Source organism: Scatophagus argus, chromosome 15 (genome assembly GCF_020382885.2).
Source record: "Scatophagus argus isolate fScaArg1 chromosome 15, fScaArg1.pri, whole genome shotgun sequence".
Taxonomy (NCBI): Eukaryota; Metazoa; Chordata; class Actinopteri; family Scatophagidae; genus Scatophagus; species Scatophagus argus.
The window spans coordinates 9,181,286-9,200,665 of record NC_058507.1 but is presented as its reverse complement, the minus strand read 5'-3'; the positions used below and the strand labels follow the sequence as shown (position 1 = coordinate 9,200,665).

The following is a 19,380-nucleotide window of genomic DNA, read 5'->3' as shown; positions in this document are numbered from 1 at the left end:
CTGAAAGAAATTCAAGTGTGGACAGAAAAGGGAGAGAGCATAGCACCTCCCACGTCCTATGTGAGAGAGAGGGAGAAAGGGGGAGAGAGAGAGAGAGAGAGAGAGAGTCTGCTGTGGTGGTGTTGGAAACCGGACGACATGAGCTCTACATGAACCGTGTAAAATGCTTTAAGACGCTTTCGGCGTTTGTCTTTCATCCGTCTAAACCAAGGACGAGCCTGAAGCGGAGCTTTACTTCACGACCAGGTATGGAGATGCTGCTCATCCCCACGTCTCTACATGGAGGTTAGATGTTGGTATTCAGTGGCGTAACCGCGGTCCTTCATCCTGCCTGGCTGGCTGTTTGAGCGCACACGATTCCTGCTTGTTCGCGGGGCCAAAACGGGACAGCAGATCTCGTTTTCTTTATTTCTCTGCTCGCTGTCGATTTACATCCACCCTTTCGCGACGCACTTTTGCGTCTGATAACCCCGATCGTGTGAATTGCATGGAGCCTGCGCCCGCACAGCCATATTGAAAGTCAGCAGGAGAGAGAGGCAGAGAGGGCAGGGATGTGAGGGTGTTCGGTTTATCATATTGCTTTGAGGAGTAAAGGGAGGTGGAGGGAGGAGGAGGAGGAGGAGGAGGTGGGGGCGGTGGGGGGGTTGCTTCGACTGCGAAATGATGGCACCGCTGCGAGATGGCGATCCTCTGGTATTTATGAATGAACCAAGCAGAGTGGGGTGGTCTGTAATGGCGTTGCGCACCAATCTGCCGCCCCTTCCTGACTGCCATCGAAAGATGCACGTCAACTTTAGACTATAGCCACACTTATAATGACGCCAGCGTGACGCATAAACCCGATTTCTGTGGCAAATGCCGTGTTTAATCCTCCATCTGGATTTCTGTATGTCTCCTCCTCCACGCCTGATGTGCCGTTTGTTGTGGGTCTCAAGGCTGTGGAGGAGAGCCATCATGACATGAGAAAGGAGTTGTGAATCATCCAGGCCTTCGCTATGTATGTGTGAATATGTATGTGACTCAACTTCCTGTATGCATTGAACACTGCCAGTCATGGGTGTGTGCGTTTGTGTGTGTATGTGTGGGCTGCAGGGTTTGAGAGAAAAGAGAAGAGAGGGGAGATGTACGACTGTAAATCCTGTGATTAAGCTTAAAGTGTGTGGTAGAGTGTAACATAGAGATGCAGATGTTGCAGCATGCATGTGTCGGTCGAGGATGGAGGATAAGTGGAAGTGTGGGGGAGTGTCAGTGTCCTGCCTTCCTGCCTGTCCGTTTGTTTGTCTGTCTTGAGTGGCCACAGTCGGGTTGCATAAGAACATTTCTCTCTGCTAAGGCAGGAAAAAATGTAATGACTCAATACTAATGAGGACAAATGCAGAAAGAGGACAGGATGCTAAGATTTGTGATGGAGACAAGTGTGGATGCTGATGATTGGGGTGTTATTAATAAATAGATTAATTAATTTGAGCTATTTTAGACCCGCTGAAGGACACCACATAAACCTTTGTGATATAACTGAGGTCCAGACGTCCGGATCCGAATTCTGTTGCAGGTGTCTCTCATGTCTGCAGAGCGGCTGGGCAGCTCCACACACATAGCAAACACCCTCAAGTTTTCTGCGATTATCATGATCGTGTCAGGTCAGAAATTTGGCTTGTGACTGAAGAGAATTTAAAGATAGTTATTGATTTATTTTCAGTGCAGTTTCTGAGATGGGGATGTAGTTGTTCAAGAGTTTGTTGTGAACTGGCGCTATATAAATAAACTGAACTGAAAATTGAATTGAACTCTGTAAACTTAATTAATTAACCATCCGTGGATATGTGATCTAAGGGGCTATAAATTGCATTTTCACTCAGGATTACGGAGGCCTAAAAGCAACTGTGTTCCCTTCAGTTAAAATCCATGCAGAAATGTTCCTCTTCAGCATCTACTTTCTGCCTCATTCATTCCACTGTCATTCTTTTTTATTTTATTTTAAATTGATTGATTTATTATAAAGTCAAAATCGATCAGAATAATCAAGTGAATAGAAAAATGTTTGTGTGAAACAGCGAGAACAAAATATAAAAATAAAATAAAGTTCTTCTGAAGTTCGTGCATAATGGCTTACAGTGAGGCATCATTAAACAAAAGAAGGAAGTGACTAATAAAGACACAACAGCCACTGATGATCAGTCAGTTTAATCCCCAGCGTATGAAAAAAATGGATTCTCTCCTCCACAATGCTTTTTTTGAGCCTCATCTCCCCTCCCTTATTTTTATTGATAGTTAACTGCTATCTCCTCGTGATGTTTAAGTCTGTCTTTTGCTTCAAGTGTAGTCGAGTGCACCATCACTGATGACCACTTCTGAGCTATATATAAGCATACACTGCACAACTTCTGCTTTAATACTGGAACAGATCAATGCCAAAGTGTTTTAGTTGTTCTGGCAGCATCAGCTCATTTGAAAGGTCTATACAGTCTTCATTATACATGGCATTAGGCAGGATTTTCTTGCTCTTGTGCGTAACTAATCAAAGGCCAGGATGGCTGTTCTGGTCAATTATGCACACTGTGATCTCTGAGTTATTGTGTTTTATTTGACATTTTGTTGAAATGTCAGCCATTCGTTTAAGTCACTACTACGGCTGTTCATTTTTAAACCTGTTTCAAGAAATGAGAAAAGTATTTTGTGGTTTGAGATTAAAAAAAAAAAAAAAACACAATCCCAGTTGCATCATGGGAGCGTCACAAGTGGTCTGGAGCTGGGATTCCCATGTCGTATCTGCTTTTACCCATCTGCATTGTTATCAGCCATGGATCAACGAGTATTATGAAAAAAAAATAAATAAATAAAGCTGTCCCTGGTCAATCTCTCCTGTAGAAACCAATGGAGTCAATCCAAAGCTACCAACCCTGTCACCATCTGTCACTGCAGGCAGGTTTCTGCAACACACTCCACCAGTCTGTAATTAGTGCGTCAGTCAGGTTAGAGCCTTCACAGCTTCTAAGAATAGGCTTTCTTGAAAAAAAAAATGTATTTGAATACATTAAGCAGACAGGAAAACAAACATGATTCCTTCCTTTATTATCATACTCTTTCTTGGTCTAATTCTGGTGTTAATAGCCAGGTGCCTCTATGTTTCCCAGAGTGCCAGGCTGTGGTATTAACAGGGTCTTACAGAAAGGCCATACGGAGCAGCCCAGGTTTGCCCAGGTCAAGCTAATACTCAGCACTAATGCACACTCAAAAGACTGATTACACGGCCATCTTACATCCGTCTGTGTATAAAAACATCTGCATAGAATCAGCGTGATTATGGTTGCAGGTTATGATTGCATCTCTTGCATAAGTCTGCCTGAAAATGAAAATGTTTTTCTAAACTCTAATTGAACATATTTAGTCTATATTTTCATTTAGACGCATTATGGTTTGCTACAGGCTCTTTAGCTAAACAAAAGCAGAGGGAAGCTGACCATCTCAATTATGAAAAACACATATCATTGGAAGTCATTAGAAGTTCAAACAAGTTCACATATTTACATTTGAGACTTCTAACAAGCTCTGATGCTAATGAGCTAAATGCTAAAGCTGGTAACTATTTGGATTTTGCCTGTTTGGTTCATTCTGCCGGTTGTTTTAAAGACATTTTTGAAAAATCTTTTAACTGTTTTATTTTCTGCAGCAGCCATTGTGTCAAAAGCCATGTCAAAAGTGTTTACTTTCTGTTTTTACTTTCCTATATAGTAGTTTTAATCATTAATGGTAGAGTCCACCATTCCTGCACATGCATATACATGTAGAACAACCACTTGTGTTTGTTTGACTGTACTGCACACACTTACAAAACTTGCTCCTCTCTTGTATTGCTGAAAAAGTAACTGCACATGCAGTGTTTGCTGTAGTATTAAACTGCACCTGCTGTTGCTTCATTAATCGTGAGAGCTGCCAAGTCAAGGATTAAGGATTAGAACTAAGAAATGCTTATCATCCAGGGAAAAACAAGGCTGTTTTGCTCATATGTGAGGTTTTCACCTTAAAAACTGTAATTTGCAACAATCCATGGCATGCTGAGAATACCTGCGTGCATGCTTTGAGGTGTTCAAAGGCTGTGTCTGAGACCATGGTTGTGTCTGCCACTCATCAGTATCAATCTATACTGTGATTGAGCATACACCACAGTACGTGCATGGAGTATGGGAGTGAGATTGTACGAGAGATTGCAGTACTGTGGTCTTGGCTTAGTAGCTAATCATTGAGCTTAACCTCCTCTGTGCTCCTGGCCTGCTCTGCATTGACCCAATTCCCAGGACTTAAGTTACCAGCAGTCTCCCTATAAGACTGCATGCAGCTTCTGATGCATGCTGTGGCCCTCTGATACTCTGTGCACGTCCCTTTGACTCAGCATGCACTGTCACTAACACTGTGACATGGGAATATCAGCACAGCCAGACACACAAACAATGAAGGTGACATTTATGTGTCTATTGATGCTCATACATTTCAACTGAGGCAGTAGGTTTTGCAGCAGACCTGTTAACCACAGGACAGGCACTGAGAATTTCCCCCTGTGCACTATTATGCAAGTTTCCTCGTGGGCTGTGCATTGTTTTGACTTTTAGGCCCGATTATTCTGATTGTAATGAAATTAAAAAGCCATAAAATGTTTTTTGCTTCTACCAGAATAGTGTTGGGATTCATCCAGTCTAGGCACAGTGATGATGTTTAGGCCTGCCAATGTGAATCTTAATCAATAAATCAGTAAGATGAAGAATTGCTACTGAGAGCTTATGAAAAACTTTTAAAAATGCAAAGATTAAAAAATATTCTTGTCATTCAGTCAATACCAAGGCAGTTTTTAGATTTCCTGTAAGACTGACATTTTGGAGTTGTGATGTTTTCTCTACAACTGCAGTTTTCTGTTTTTCGTGCAATTTAACGTGCAGTCACATATATCCATTTAACATGACTTAAAGGATACTTCTGTTGGAAGTTGACAGATGCTTCTGCAGAACAAGGACAAAAAGACAGTCTCCTGGCCTGCAGTAATTCTTATACTAATTATTACTCGGTTGTGTTAAAGAAATAGCAGATATGTTGGAAAATATGCTCATCCGTTCTTGCTGAGAGTTAGGTAAGACAGTGATAACACTCTCACATCTGTCTGTTTCTGTCTGTGATGCTGGAGTCAGCAGCCACTTAGCTTATCTTAGCTTGTCGTAGTACAAAGAATAGAAAAGGGGGGCAACTCTGCAAGTCTGGTAACAGATTCTGCCTACCAATATCTCTTAAAAAAAACCTATCCAAAAAACATGTAAAGGAGTTGTGTTTTCACAGGATGTTATTGCAGTACGGTTTCTTTTTATTGGCTGGGTGCAGGGACTTAGTAAGGAAGTAACTTAGTAAGTAAGGACGTAAGGCTAAGCTAACCATCAGCTGGCATAGAGAGGCACTGATCTTCTCATCTGACTCTCTGCAAGAGATCTGATAAGTATAATATATTTCCCAAAATGTCAACTAGTCCTGAAGTTTTGTTGGGGGGTTTTGTAGAAAACACTTTGTTGGTTTTCATCCAATGACAGTAAAAAAGCCAGAGTTTAAATTGATTGGTTAGATCCAAAACTTGCAAAGAAGCAGTTTTTCAGTAGCAGATCATATCGACCCATCATATTAATAGACCCATAATAAAACATTCATGAGCTAAGAGAAGGTTTAAACTTTTTTTAAAACTTTAATCTCTACGTGTATATTCAACAACAAGTAGCCATATTAGACATCTTTTGGTACACTTGATAGAAACAGTGGAAATATTTTATAGATTTAGCTTTGTTGGATTTGAAAGAAATGTTTCCTTTCTTTGCATCATCACCCTTCTGTAGACGCATGTGCTCTTTCTCTCACTCACATGCAAATACATGTGTACACGCACACACACACACACACAGAAGCAGACAGGAAAATATGTGGTCATCCTCATTTTATTAGAAAAATTATGGAGAAATTTCTTATTCATAAATCTTAAATTAACTCCAACAGATGTGATCATCATAGATTTTAAAATAAGGGCACATCAGAAGTGTTTTCTGTGAGCTTTCCATTTGTGTGTTTTGTTTGCGGGCGTGAACACACTGAAGCAGCAGCGTGACTGAATGTGAGAGACTGAATCAAAATTTAGTCTGCTCTGACTTAATGAAAACACTAAGGTCTAAAAATGACTCTCCCTAAAAATGCAGATTCATTCCTCTGGTAGAAGATACACACACGCTCTCTCTCTCTCTCTCTCACACACACACACACACACACACACACACAAACACACTGACACATACACTTAAAAAAGTCTGAGCACGTGTGCACAGAGAACAGAGGATCTTCTGCTTGACTTCACAGATGCAAACACACTTAATTTACTGTCTGACAGTCTGGCAACATCATAATGTGTGTGTGTGTGTGTGCAGCCGTGGTCATACTAGAGCAGATTATTTCACCAAAACCTTGAGCTGAAAATCTGTTGATCATGTAAAACACCCATCACAAAATAGCCGTGTATTTACAACATTCCAGTATCTGCGGCTTGATTAAAACCCTTTCTCCGCAAGACACCATGGGACCGCTTTGTGGGTGTCTATTTAATCACGCTCTTGATCTGTTGAATGGCATTGTGTTTGATGTTGGATAATGCGCTTCCTTTGTGCCACTGCGTAAGTGGCTCTCTTGAGGAAAATTATGTGCATATTTTCACTAAAGGTGACATTTCCTTGCTCGGCCTGTTAAATAAATGAATGGAGAAGGCTGCGTTGCGTCTATTTTCTGACTGAGAGGAGAGCAGGCCTGTTTGGTCTGTGCCAAAGCTATTTGCTAATGGAATTTGGCTGCACTGCTACAGATGCATTTATAGTATACCATTAATTCATTAAGGAGTGCAGTCCTCTCATTTCAAATAAAACAAGAGAAGAGGAAGAGGGGAAGGCAGATAGACAGCATGCATTTGGGACAAGTATCATTAATCGCAGAGGCCTTGTGTCAAGGACAAATGGTGAGGGAGCGGAAGTACAGTGTAGCGTGTGTGTGTTTGTCATGTGTATGCATGTCACTGTGAGGTTGCACCTGTGTGCGCAGTTATAGCTGCTGACAGAGGGAGGGAGGAAGCTAATTTTAGTTCAGGTGAAAGAATGGAGGGAGCGGTGGAAGGTTTTGATGAGCAGGATCGTTGTCGGGAGCCGAAATCCACGTCAAAAAGACCTACAGGCACCAAGCGAGACAGGATGACAGACTGACAGGGCCCAGGCAGACGAGCCCCATCGATCAAAACCACAGCGGTCTTAGTTCATTGATTGAACAGCATGGAGACCTGGGGAGTGAGAGAGCAGAGGGGGAAACTGAAACAAAAAGCTCAGGGAGCAGGTCAAAGAAAAACATTTTCAAGATGCATACATTGAGGGAAAAGAGGCCCAAAAAAGTATCCAGAAAAAAATTAGTTACTGCAGGGATGAATTTATCTCTGAAATTATGCTTCAGTCGCATTTGAAAGTTTTGTTGATGGGCAACATTTAGACAGTATCCCTCACTATGGTAAAAAATGCAGAGTGCATCATCACCCTAAGGCGCTGGAGAGCCATTAAAACAAGATTTTCTGCTTTGCCACACCAGAGTAAAATAGTGAAGAGTCTGCAGGATATGAGCAGAAGACACAGGCTCACCTGCAAATTAATCTGTGTTTGTGTGTTCAGCATGGATATAAAACATTCTTAGATGTCACCCAGACTTACAGCTATAGATTGACTATAAAACTCAAGAGGCACTCCCCGAAACTCCATTTATTTTGAACTCCTTGACTGATATTATCTAGAACCTGGCAATGCAATTACAGGGGCCCTGCCATCAATAGTGGGTTCCAGCGGTGCAAGCATGACAGAAATCCACTTATTCCATCTGGTATTGATGTCAATTTACTGTTTCATTACAGCAAGAGCTTAGAGAGCAGCAGCACACGATCACAACTGAATGAGTATCTTATTATGGGACCTTAAAGCAAGTTTAAAACCACAGCAGATAAATAATGCAACAGATACAATGCGTAATCATGCACAGACGCTCAGCAGACACAAAGATGGAAATAGATTAGGTGTGAGGACATTTGTTCCAGTGCATATGTATGAGTTGCAGCAGAGTCCTGTCCTTCAATGTGCAGGCTTGCTGCTGACTGCAAACCAGGTTCATTACAGCTTTGGAAATGTGTCGTTTTTATCAGTATCTCTTTGCACTTACAAGTGTAAATGTTTGAATTTTTATAACCTCTCTGCACACACAGACTGTCACTTAGTCTAGTTTTTTGGGCTTAACTGTAGATTAGTTGTGATATTCAGTTCTGCTTTTCTTTCAATGCCTGTATTTCATGAAGGGATAACTTAAAGTTATGACACTAAAGGTGCGCATAGTCGGGGAAAGTAGCAAAAAACATGTACTCAAGTGCTGTAAGTGCAACTGTAATGTACTTTACTTTCCATTTAAGCTACTTTATTCTCCTGTTTTACTTCATTTCACAGGCATTCCCAGCATTTGAGCAGCATTGGATGAAGCCTGCACATTGGTTATATTCGCTCAAAAAAATATACACAATAGATCACCAAAATATTTTGCGCATTATACCTTTAAACCTGCATTCACTGATTTTCTGCCCACTTGGGAGTAGAGCAACAAGTTGGAAAGACTTCACTGACGTATCATCTCCTTTTAAGTTGATATGGCAGACAGTGTTAGCAAACAAAAGGAATCTTTACACAACCAGCAGATGTGGAGCAACATTATCATTCATTTGGAGTCATGTTTCTGGCCAGCTGCTGAATTTAGCTCCAATATTCACCCTTATTTTAACTCTGTCTTGGTCTCCATTAACTCCCAAGGAAATATCTGGTTCTTAAGCACCTAAATAGTCCAGTGCGTTCACCAGTTGGTTACTAACATTGTCCATCTGCTGGCTGGTGCTGCGTAGCTAGCATATAGTCAATTTATCAGACATTTTTCTCTATAAACAGCTGCTTGCTGCTGGACATACAGACAGACAGACATAGTTATTTATTCTGTTGTTAATCTAAAAATGCTGAGCAGCTTGAATTCTTATATTCAACGTTTCCAATATGAGCTGTACAAACAGAAATAGAATTAACACCGACAACAGTCACATTTCCCCACTGGGGTTTAAGAGTTGTGTTGCAGAGGAGCAGCACCTCACAGCGCTCTGAAATCAAGAACAATTCACGCACGCAGGGTTTTTCACATCTGGTTTTCATGTTTTTAGTTTTAGCTTGCAGTTACAATAATAGCCTATCCTCACTATCCCGTGTTTGGATCCATACCAGAAGGAAGCACAGCAGAGAGGCACTGAAGTGAAACAGTTTTAGTTGATGCTAAGTCTCTGTTGTCAGGCATACCTTCAGGATATGTACGTAATCACACACAGGCAACCTAATGGAGTCTAAAGCAGTATATACATATGTTGTGATGCTAACGATGTTCTGCCTTTGCGTTAAAAGAGGTGCTGATCCAACTCTGTAGTGATTTTTAAATTGAATTGTGATGTACTGTACATGAGTTCACGTTATTGTAAGAACTCTTCCAGGGTTTGCTGCAGTTGCTAAAGTTGATGAATGAGGAAACTCTGGAATGTTTTTGGGGTTGAAACTGAGAAACTGTGACTCTGCGAACAGTATTGATTAGGGAAATGTCTGCGTCAGGTGAAACACTTGGAGCCTCACCAACCTCATCCCCTCTAATTTGTACTCTGGCTCACAGTCAGACCACGAGGACTGTTAGAGTGCTTTCACACCCACTGGTTTGAGGTTGAGTCCAACCAACACTTCCCTTCCTGTTCCCCCATCTGCTTTGTATCTGCTGACTGCTCGCTTGCTAAAATTCCTCTTTGCTAAAATTATCCTCTTCTCCCCACCCCTCACCCGTCTCACCCTGCTTCCCCCTCATGCTACCACACTCAACATCATAGGTGTAACACTGTCTTAAGCCTGAGGGGGGCAGAATGCCGGAGCAGAGCAACGACTATCGTGTGGTGGTGTTCGGGGCAGGGGGAGTGGGGAAGAGCTCCCTGGTCCTGCGTTTCGTGAAGGGCACCTTCAGGGACACCTACATCCCCACAGTGGAGGACACCTACCGCCAGGTGATCAGCTGCGATAAGAGCGTGTGCACTCTTCAGATCACCGACACCACAGGGAGCCACCAGTTCCCGGCCATGCAGCGCCTGTCCATCTCTAAAGGTCATGCCTTCATCCTGGTCTACTCCATCACGAGCAAACAGTCCCTGGAAGAGCTCAAACCCATTTACCAACAGGTGGGGAGTGACGTGGTGTGTGTGAGTTTGTGGATGGCTGGGTTTATTTTTAGGTGATTGTGGACTGAAAAAAGGGAGTATATAAGTGTATTTATATGGGAGTCCACATGCCTATGTCACAGAGAGCCAAAGTCCTGACATCACATTCGGGTTATCCTCTGCTCGACTAGTTTCTGTAACTCAATGATATTTTTCATTGAATATTTATACACAAGTATATGCAGAATTTTGCCTAAAAGTAATCCCTTTCAATCATCACTCATGACCCACTACAAGCGTGTGGCAGTGGCTGTACGTATCTGCAGAGAACCTGCCCTCTGTCAGCATTTTCTCATTTTCTTACAGTGTGCAGGACATTTCTGGGTATCAGCAGTTCTGGAGAAAAAGATGGTTGCATCTCAGTCCCTGGTTATCAAATTCAATGAGCTATCTTTCTCCAGAATCAAATACTGCACCTTTGAATAACCTGGTTTAGTAAGGGGAATCATCAAATCCCGTGTAATAACTAGAGTTATTTATGTTATTATAAATATGTGATTTCGAATGAGGTTTCTTACTTCTAGAACAGACCCATGAAACTGTAGCTTCACTTCAGCTCTCTTTATACTGTGAACATTTGAACTGATTGAAGAAGACCAATAAACCAACAACACCGAACAGCAAAACACCTCCAGTGTTGTCCTGAAACTGGTTTGGTAAAAATATGTTAGGATAATGTAGATGCATCTTAAAATTTTGTGTCTCCACATGTACAAGGCGTGTATTTTCTTTAAATGCCACAACTCGGATTCCAAATCGACATATTTGGTGAGACTTTTGCGCACTGACCAGCCAAAACATAACAACAAACATAATTTCCCTCCTCCTCTGCAGGTCTTGGCCATAAAGGGTAATGTGGAGGCTATCCCCATCATGCTCGTGGGCAACAAGAGCGATGAGACCCAGCGGGAGGTGGAGACCAAGGACGGGGAAGCCCAGGCCAACCAGTGGAAGTGCGCTTTCATGGAGACGTCGGCCAAGACGAACCACAACGTCACAGAGCTCTTCCAGGAACTCCTCAACCTGGACAAGAAGAGGAACATGAGCCTCAACATCGACGGCAAGCGCTCGGGGAAGCAGTCCCGTGCTGAGAGACTGAAGGGCAAATGCAGCGTGATGTAAATCCAGGAGAGGAGGAGGTGGAGGAGGTGGGGGTGAGGGGTAGTGGGTGGAGGTACAGAGGAAAAAGAGGAAGCGAAGGAAGATGAGAGAGAGGAGAGACTCACTAAACGTATCACTCAGAGCAAAGCGTCTGGAAGGCAACAGGAATCTCATCATCCACATCCTCCTCCATTTGACTGGTGCGTTCACAAACACCACTCAGCAGTTATTTTGAAAACATACAGGGTTTCAGTTTGGACCTTTTACATCCGTGTGCGCGCTGCTAAAAGGAGAGATGAGGGGCACCGTTGCAGAATATCGAGAAGCAAGTTAGTGCGTGTGTGTGTGTGGACTTTTGCATTGTCCTTGTGCCACTAAGCCTGACTGAGGAGCTCATCAAGACTTCAGACTGCAATAAAGACCACAGACTGCAGCACTGCTTCAAAAAATACTGAAAGCTCCTGAACTACACAAAACATTTAGTGTCCTCTCTCACTTCTACACCCTCCCCTCCCTCCCTCAGCTCACACCTTAACTCGCCCTCGTCATCCCAGCACCCTCATCCTTTGCATACCCCCTACTATAACAAATATAGAGAAGCGTAATGTATATGTAACAGAGTCGACACAGTTAGTTAAGCTCGCTAATCTGGTAGAAACACTATTTTAAGTGACTGAGTTGTCTGTCATGCTAGAAAACACAGGACCCCGAAGGTTTGAGACTGCTAGCATGAACGATGTGCATTACAGCAGCCAAACGTACGATCAGCCCAGAGCCACTCTGGAGGACTCTGATGTATATAAATATGGGATGTTTGAATGGGATATTTAAATATATTCCCTCTAGTGTACACCTGCCCAAAATCCAAACCGGTGTATCAATTAATGCATTAAAGTTTAAATTAGGTCAAATCATCTCATCTAAATCATCCCTCCTCAAAGATAAAACAAGACCTTGTTTTATCTTTCTCAAGCTGTCATTATGCTTAAAACTCCTCTGTGAACTGTCTGAAAAACATCCAGCTGCAGGGTATGCACACACGCTATAGATACGACGCAACAATCCTTTTAAGACTCTCACATAGTGTAGAATAACTCGGGATGAAAAGAAAGCTGGACTCACATCAACACAGGAAAAACAAGTCTGCCTTGTCTACCAGGATGATACGCTTGGATAATCATTTCCAAGCTGGTAAGATGAAGGCGAACTGGGATGATTTTTGGTTCTGAGGTTCGAGAATGTCAATTTGCGGTGGCACTTTTCATGTGAAGGTTTCTCTTCTTTTTGCCTTCTTTTTGTTTTTGTTGTTGTTTTGTTTTTTGCTTAAATATGCTCTTTAAATTCATGTGCAAGTTTAAAAAAACAAAAAAAAAACACCTTAAACGAAAAGCACAGAGAGTGAGATAAATAAAAATGAGGGATGGATGTTAAAATTGCTCCATGCAGATTAATTCAGTGCTGGTGACCTGAATTGGTGATTCTGTTTCCTCCTTTGTCGGTTTGATCACAATACCTCTCGTATGTTCATGCAGGCGTCGGTAAACAGGAAACAGAATGGGTCACACATGTATAAACACGCACGCAGCATGCGAACAAATACATTCATGCAAGTGTCACAAACACGCCAATCTGAGTAACACTAGACGGATTACATGAAGACAAAAGGGGCTCGCTCAGCCTAAATGCCCTCACATTGCACTTTATATCATAAACACACGCAAATACACGCACACACACACACACACACACAAACATACAACTGTAATTTGTCATGTTTTGCCTACATTATGTATTAATGATCTCTGCTTAACACAGAATATCCTCCTGTAGCCATTATAGCTCTCCTGTATGTCCAAAGTGCATGTATACACCCTTGTTTCATGCAGGAGCTCTGAATATTGTACACGGTGTACACAGGACAGCCAAAAGCACAACACTTTTTTACCAACATATCTATTTGTACTTTTTTTGTGTTTCGGTTTTTGTTTTTTTTGTTTTTTTCTGTATATTGTTTTGTCTTTTTTTTGTCTTGTGTGATTTTCACCTTTAACATTCATTCACCGGTCCTGAACATGGAGGAACAATCGTATCATGATCATAGGTGTGTCTCTCCGTCTCGACGTACATGTAAAGTGTTTTCTTCGTCCGGTACATGGCACAATGAGGTTGCGGTTCTGCTGAACAACAGGGTATCGTGATGTGACCGGTTAGCTGTGGTCGTGAAGTTGTGTAAATGTGACGTCACCCCACTGGATCGCCGCTCGTAGGACACAGAGGAGGTTTTCAGATATTCTCCACCTCTCAGGCGGTTTTAACAACAATTTGGGTGGAGGATTATCTGCTCCTGTACTGTTAAACCCAAAGACACAGATAATTCCCCTTTTAACTGCGTGTCCATCTCTCTGAAAAAAAAAAAAAAAAGACAAAAGCACAGCAACTGTTTTCATCTGTTTCCTTCTCTGTCTTTACGTGTGCAGCAGAATCAACAACTGGGCACTTTAGGGTGACATTTTACTTGAAGACTTGCTTATGAATGCCTCATTTATAAGCACCATGTAAAATGTCCCTCCTGCATTACTCAGCCCCCCTGACCCTCATAAAAGTTATTCCAAATCTGTAGTTATTGTAAATAAGCATATGGTAGTTGAATGAAAATGTTTCTAAGAGCTTCAAGTAAGATGTTACCCATGTAAAGAAAAACTGTATCCGCTGTCTTTCTGGGATTGAGTCCTTTGTAACCAGGAAATGTTGTTACAGTAGGAGGTTTGATGTTGCTATGTACTGTAATATACAGCTTAATAACGATGCTCATGATATATTGTATTTGACGCATCCTCTCTTCAGATCTATCAATCAGATAATACTAGCAAAATGTGAATATGTAACACTGAAGATTTCACTCCATGGCTGTTACCTTTTTTTTTTTAATTTTTAATTTTTTAAGCTGAATGAATCTGTTGTTATCGATGTGTTGTACTTTGCACCAATGTGAGGTCCTGTTAAACTCAAAAATTTACATTGTAAACGTACCCTTTACTCGTTAGATACCAGGGATGCTCACTCATACTCTTTCATTGTCTTTTTTTTTTTTTAATATTTAAAAAAAAAACAAGTTGTATTGGAAACTGTTTGTCTTAGTTTGTTTCAGCCTATTAAGATACAAGAAGGATGGAGTGATTTCTGTTATGTACCTACCTGATGTGTCCATCTAAAGGTTACAAAGCTAAAAATAAGAAGGAGGAGGGAAAAGAAAAAGCAGGAACGGTTCTGGTTTGATCTGACTTGTAGCTACCAGCAGTTGTGATGCACACCCTGCATAAATATCAGCTTGACACCTCTGGTCGTTTCACGCAAATGCCAGATTGCGAGCGCATGTTTCCGCAATCTGTTGTCCTGCTGACGTCTGCAGGAGATTGTCGTTGTTCATGTTCCTGCGTGGAATATGATACAGCAGGGAGGGAAAAACAATGAGACGGCCTGCGAGAGCAGTATGGATGACAAGCTGGAGCGAGAGAGGGAGCTGGGCTATTAATAGAAATAGTGTGGAAAATATGGAGTGCAACTGCACTGACCGTGTAGGCCTGTGTGGGATTCAGATGTGCTTGCATGTGTGCAGATGTGCATGGGAAGTGTGTGAGAGTTTCCGGGTTGTGTGAGTTAAATGTGTGCATGAATCAGGACAGACACCTCTGCCCTCGTCCTCCCATGGCTTGTCCCATCTCATTCGTCAGTGAAGCATATTCTCTGCTGCTGCTGCTGTGTGTGTGCGTGTGTGCGTGTGTGTGTTTGTGAGTGAAAAAAGAGTGCGGTGCATCCATGTATGTGCCCAATCCGCCACCTATTTGCATTCCTTCACTCTGGCCTGCATGAGTGTGAGTGTGGACGTGCTGTTGTTGTACCATCTTGTGAAATGCCTCTCAGATATTTGAAGCTTTCCTGTAGACAATGCCTACACATTTCTGCATGAGTCATTTGCTCACTGTTGAGGTTTTTCTGCTCTGCGTTGTTGTACATGCACCACCGTCAGCGCTGCTTCTCCATAAATCAGCTCTCCGCCCCGCTGAAATCTTAACTTTCTCTCACATTCATCCCTCCAATATTTTGCGTGTGTTGTTTGTGAGTCAGTTGCACTTGAACAGACTGAAGGCTGACCTTGCTCACATCTGATTGTAGATAGTTGTAAATAGTGTTAAAAAGACTTCATACTTCTGAGATGAGAGAGGAGAGGGTGCAAAGGGAAGGATGCTGTGGTAGGAAGGTGCAGCCACCTGTGTTTCCTTCCTTTAGTCAAAGCGTCCAATTCAAAGTAACACAGCAAAAGTAAGTTTCCTTCAGAGGAAACTTTAGGTCAACTTCATCAGCTGTCATGAAGTTGTTGAACCTTTTTCCCAATGATGCCAAGTTTTCTCTGCAAGAAAAACAGCTAATTGACCTTAAAAGAGGACATCTATGGAGGACCAAAGTGTACAATATTAGATTAATGAAATATTATATTGGAAATGAATTTGACTAGATACAGACAAAATATATAACTATTCTGTTTTTATTCTATTGTTATTCTCAATATTTAATTCTGCCTCTTTTCACAAGGAGTCAACAATGACTTAATTGCAGGTCATTTCATCATTTAGTATTTTATTTTCATTTCATTTCATTGAAAGGTTTTTATTCCTAATATTTTCCAAGGTCTTTTTTTTTTTTATTTCACAATAATATTTTCCACGGTGAACATTTATTTTATTATTGCACTTCACATCACAAAGTCAGTGTCCATTAATCAAGACAAACAGGGCAGAATCTGCCCTGTGATTGGATGTCTTAATCAAACCAAAGGAGCAGTCAGTTAATTAACAGAATGTTTACTTTGTTTTACTTTGATGAGATCCGACATTGTAAAATAAACAATTGCTGGGAAAATAGCATCATGAACTAAAAATTGGTGGAATTAAATAAAGATGTCCTAAGATTAATTTATGCTATAGTGAAAAGAAAAGCTTAATTTTAAAAAATATTTCTTGAATGATTTTTTGTTTTATGGCTAAATTATATCTTTTTGCAAAATTTCCTTAATTATGGATTTCACAGTGTCATATTTATTTGTTTGTTTAATATTGAAAACTTGGGGTCTCCATAGAAATCTACATTGGCAGCACAAATCAGGACAGTGCCAAGTTCGGCTCACCTTGTTTGCCATCAGTGAGATACTTACTGCTTGTGTTGCTGAAGAGTCTTGTACAGCAGAGGAAGTGTGGTTCACATGTGTTCTTCCATAGCAGGATGGGAAATGTGAGCCTGAGATGCTGAAACGAAGGCCAGTCAGTAAAATCTAACTACACAAGAAAGGTTGTGGTTTCCTAGTCTAATTGAAGTGTGCTCCATAAACTCATTTCTTCCAACGAGGGCAGGTTAGAGTTCTGGTGAGTCGAGCGAAGAGGCAGAGAATCTGAAGTAACTCATTCTTGGAGGGCGAGTGGAAAACTGCCTCCATTAAGCTCTCCGGCTCACCCCTTTACATCTCGCCTGATGGCCTCAGATCCACAGAAGTTGTTTTTTTCTGGGGATGAGGCGTAAAGTCGGGCATATAGACTTTGTGGGTAATGTAGTTTGGTATTATCCTGTCGCTCTGGCCCTTCATTCCTGCATGGTCCCCATTGGTGTTCCAGCCAGCATGAGATCAAGGACACAAACTGTGAATCATCTTTGTATTTTTTAAATAAATTCCTCAGCAGCATTTACGGCTTCGGTTTCGCAAATGGTTTATTTCTTTTAAGCACTTATTGATTTTTGTAAATGATTCTATTGTTTTTGTTTGTTTTTCTGTTGGAACTTTTTTTTAATTTAACTAATTATGATGTATAGATATTTATTCTAGCAATAGTCTTCCTATTAAGATATACTGTGCTGATGCATCCTCTGAATAACTGAAAATAACATATATATAGATGATAATAATAATCAAATCTGCAAAATGATTTTCCTAATAAAAATGTGAACTGAGGAGTGTTCCTCGTCTTTCTGATTGTTCTCCTCCTGCTGACTGCTGACATATGATGACACAGCTTCAGTCCACAGTGAAATATCTCAACAACGATTGGACTGGATTTCCATCACATTTGGTACAGACATTCATATTCCCCCCTCAGGATGTTTTTGCTTGCCCCTTACTTTTCCTCTAATCAACGGATGAAAATTTAAATTTGTCCAAACCCTATTAATGGCTTAATGCATGCTTTGCTTCATGTTTAATGCTAATTAGCGTAGCACGTATCCTTATTCCTTTAAAAACCACCAATATAAAATTATACTTCTCATGTGCATCCTGACCATTTCTCACATCCAATGAGATATCCTAACTTTCAATAAATATTGCATAAATCATGACTTTTTTTTTGTTTGTTTGTTTTTAGAGCGTAGATGCTTCTGGTTTCATGGGAAATGTGTTAACCTTAAAAACAAAACACAAACAAACAAAAAACATATTTTGGTAACATGGCATTATATGTGTGCAAGTTTCATGTTCCACCTTGTCACACCAGCGTACTGTTCCTTTAAATGACATAACTAAGAGGAAATTACATCATTTAAGAGTTGGAAGAAGAAAGAAGACATGTTTTTTTCTCTCGTTTTTTTTTAATGCATGCTTAATGTGCTGTTAGCTTTGACCACAGAAAGGCCATATTACTTTTTTTTTTTTTTTTCATCTTTCCACCTGGAAAGGTGAGAAGAAAGAACGAAAGAAAAAACAGTGCCTGGGCTAGCAAAATGTGTTTTAGCGCAGGTATGATATATTCTACATGCTATGAAATACAAAATTCTTCCAAAATCCAATCTGAGCAGTTTCTATAGAGTGACCCATCCGTGTTGTTCTCTCAAATAACACACTCTCACACACACAGAGACAAAGACAGAGACAGACATGCTGGTGCTCTTACACCTCCTTTCACTCTCTCTTCCCTTTTAACCCTCTAAAATCTGTTTGGGGATGCTGTGCCAAGAGCGGTTGCTATGGAGACGGTGTGACGTTGACGATGGTTGTCGCATCATGTGACCCTGGTGGGGACAGAGGAGATACGTTACGACAGGCAGAGGTCTCCCTGGCTGCTGCTGGGGTGTATATCAAAGCAGGGTAATGTGGCAACCTCTCTGCTGGATGATCCATGCAGACACACACACACACACACGTGCTTGAAGACACCGGGGGATGCCTATGTATTTGGTCATAGATAAGCCTATAACAGCACACACATGACAGCTCCGAGCAAGAGACAAAAAAAAGGTCTGAGTGGGTGGACTGGAAGGGGGTGCCATCTCTGCCGCCCTGAGATCATCTTCTGGCCGTGACTCATGGGCTTCCACCGCTCGTTTCTTAGAAAATGAAGCGCTCTCCTGTAATCCACTGTAACAATACCGCCTCCTGAACAAGACTCACAACTGGGAGGGGAGGAAGCACAGGGAGTGACATGGAAAAACGAAGTGAGACAAATGAAGGAGGGAGAAAGAGAAATAGAGCTAAAAAGGTGATGAAATGAAGGAGAAATGTATAGGCATCAGCATAATTTCACACATCAGTGGAAACGAGGCCAATGCGGCACCTTGTAGGAGTTATAAATAGCTCTCTCTGGTTATAATAAGCAGTATGACAAGGTGTCCATACAGCCAGGAAGAAGACGTGACCTTAGAGGTGTAAGGGAAGGGAGAGTGTGTGCATCAAAGCAGCAGTATTTTATCAATGAATGCATTTCCATCTCCAGCATCACCAGGGTTTTACGGTCCAAAAACAGAGCTGTAGTGGACAGAAAGATGTCATTCTACACGCCAGTCCTTCATGTCCCCTTTACCACAGAGCAAGCCGTCCACATTCAGCCGATAATCATGCAGTGGATGCAGCACTTTTAGCTCTGTGTGGAGGAGTA

At 41.5% G+C, this 19,380-nt stretch overlaps 1 protein-coding gene across 1 annotated transcript; it reads left to right on the top strand.

Annotated features, from left to right (window-relative positions):
* diras1b (DIRAS family, GTP-binding RAS-like 1b) lies at positions 1 to 17,459 on the top strand. The gene is made up of 3 exons (XM_046413810.1): positions 1 to 246; positions 9,986 to 10,327; positions 11,201 to 17,459. The coding sequence occupies exons 2-3, from the start codon at positions 10,019 to 10,021 to the stop codon at positions 11,486 to 11,488; spliced, it is 597 nt and encodes a 198-aa protein (XP_046269766.1). The 5' UTR covers positions 1 to 246; positions 9,986 to 10,018; the 3' UTR covers positions 11,489 to 17,459.
* The last annotated feature ends 1,921 nt before the right edge of the window (positions 17,460 to 19,380 follow it).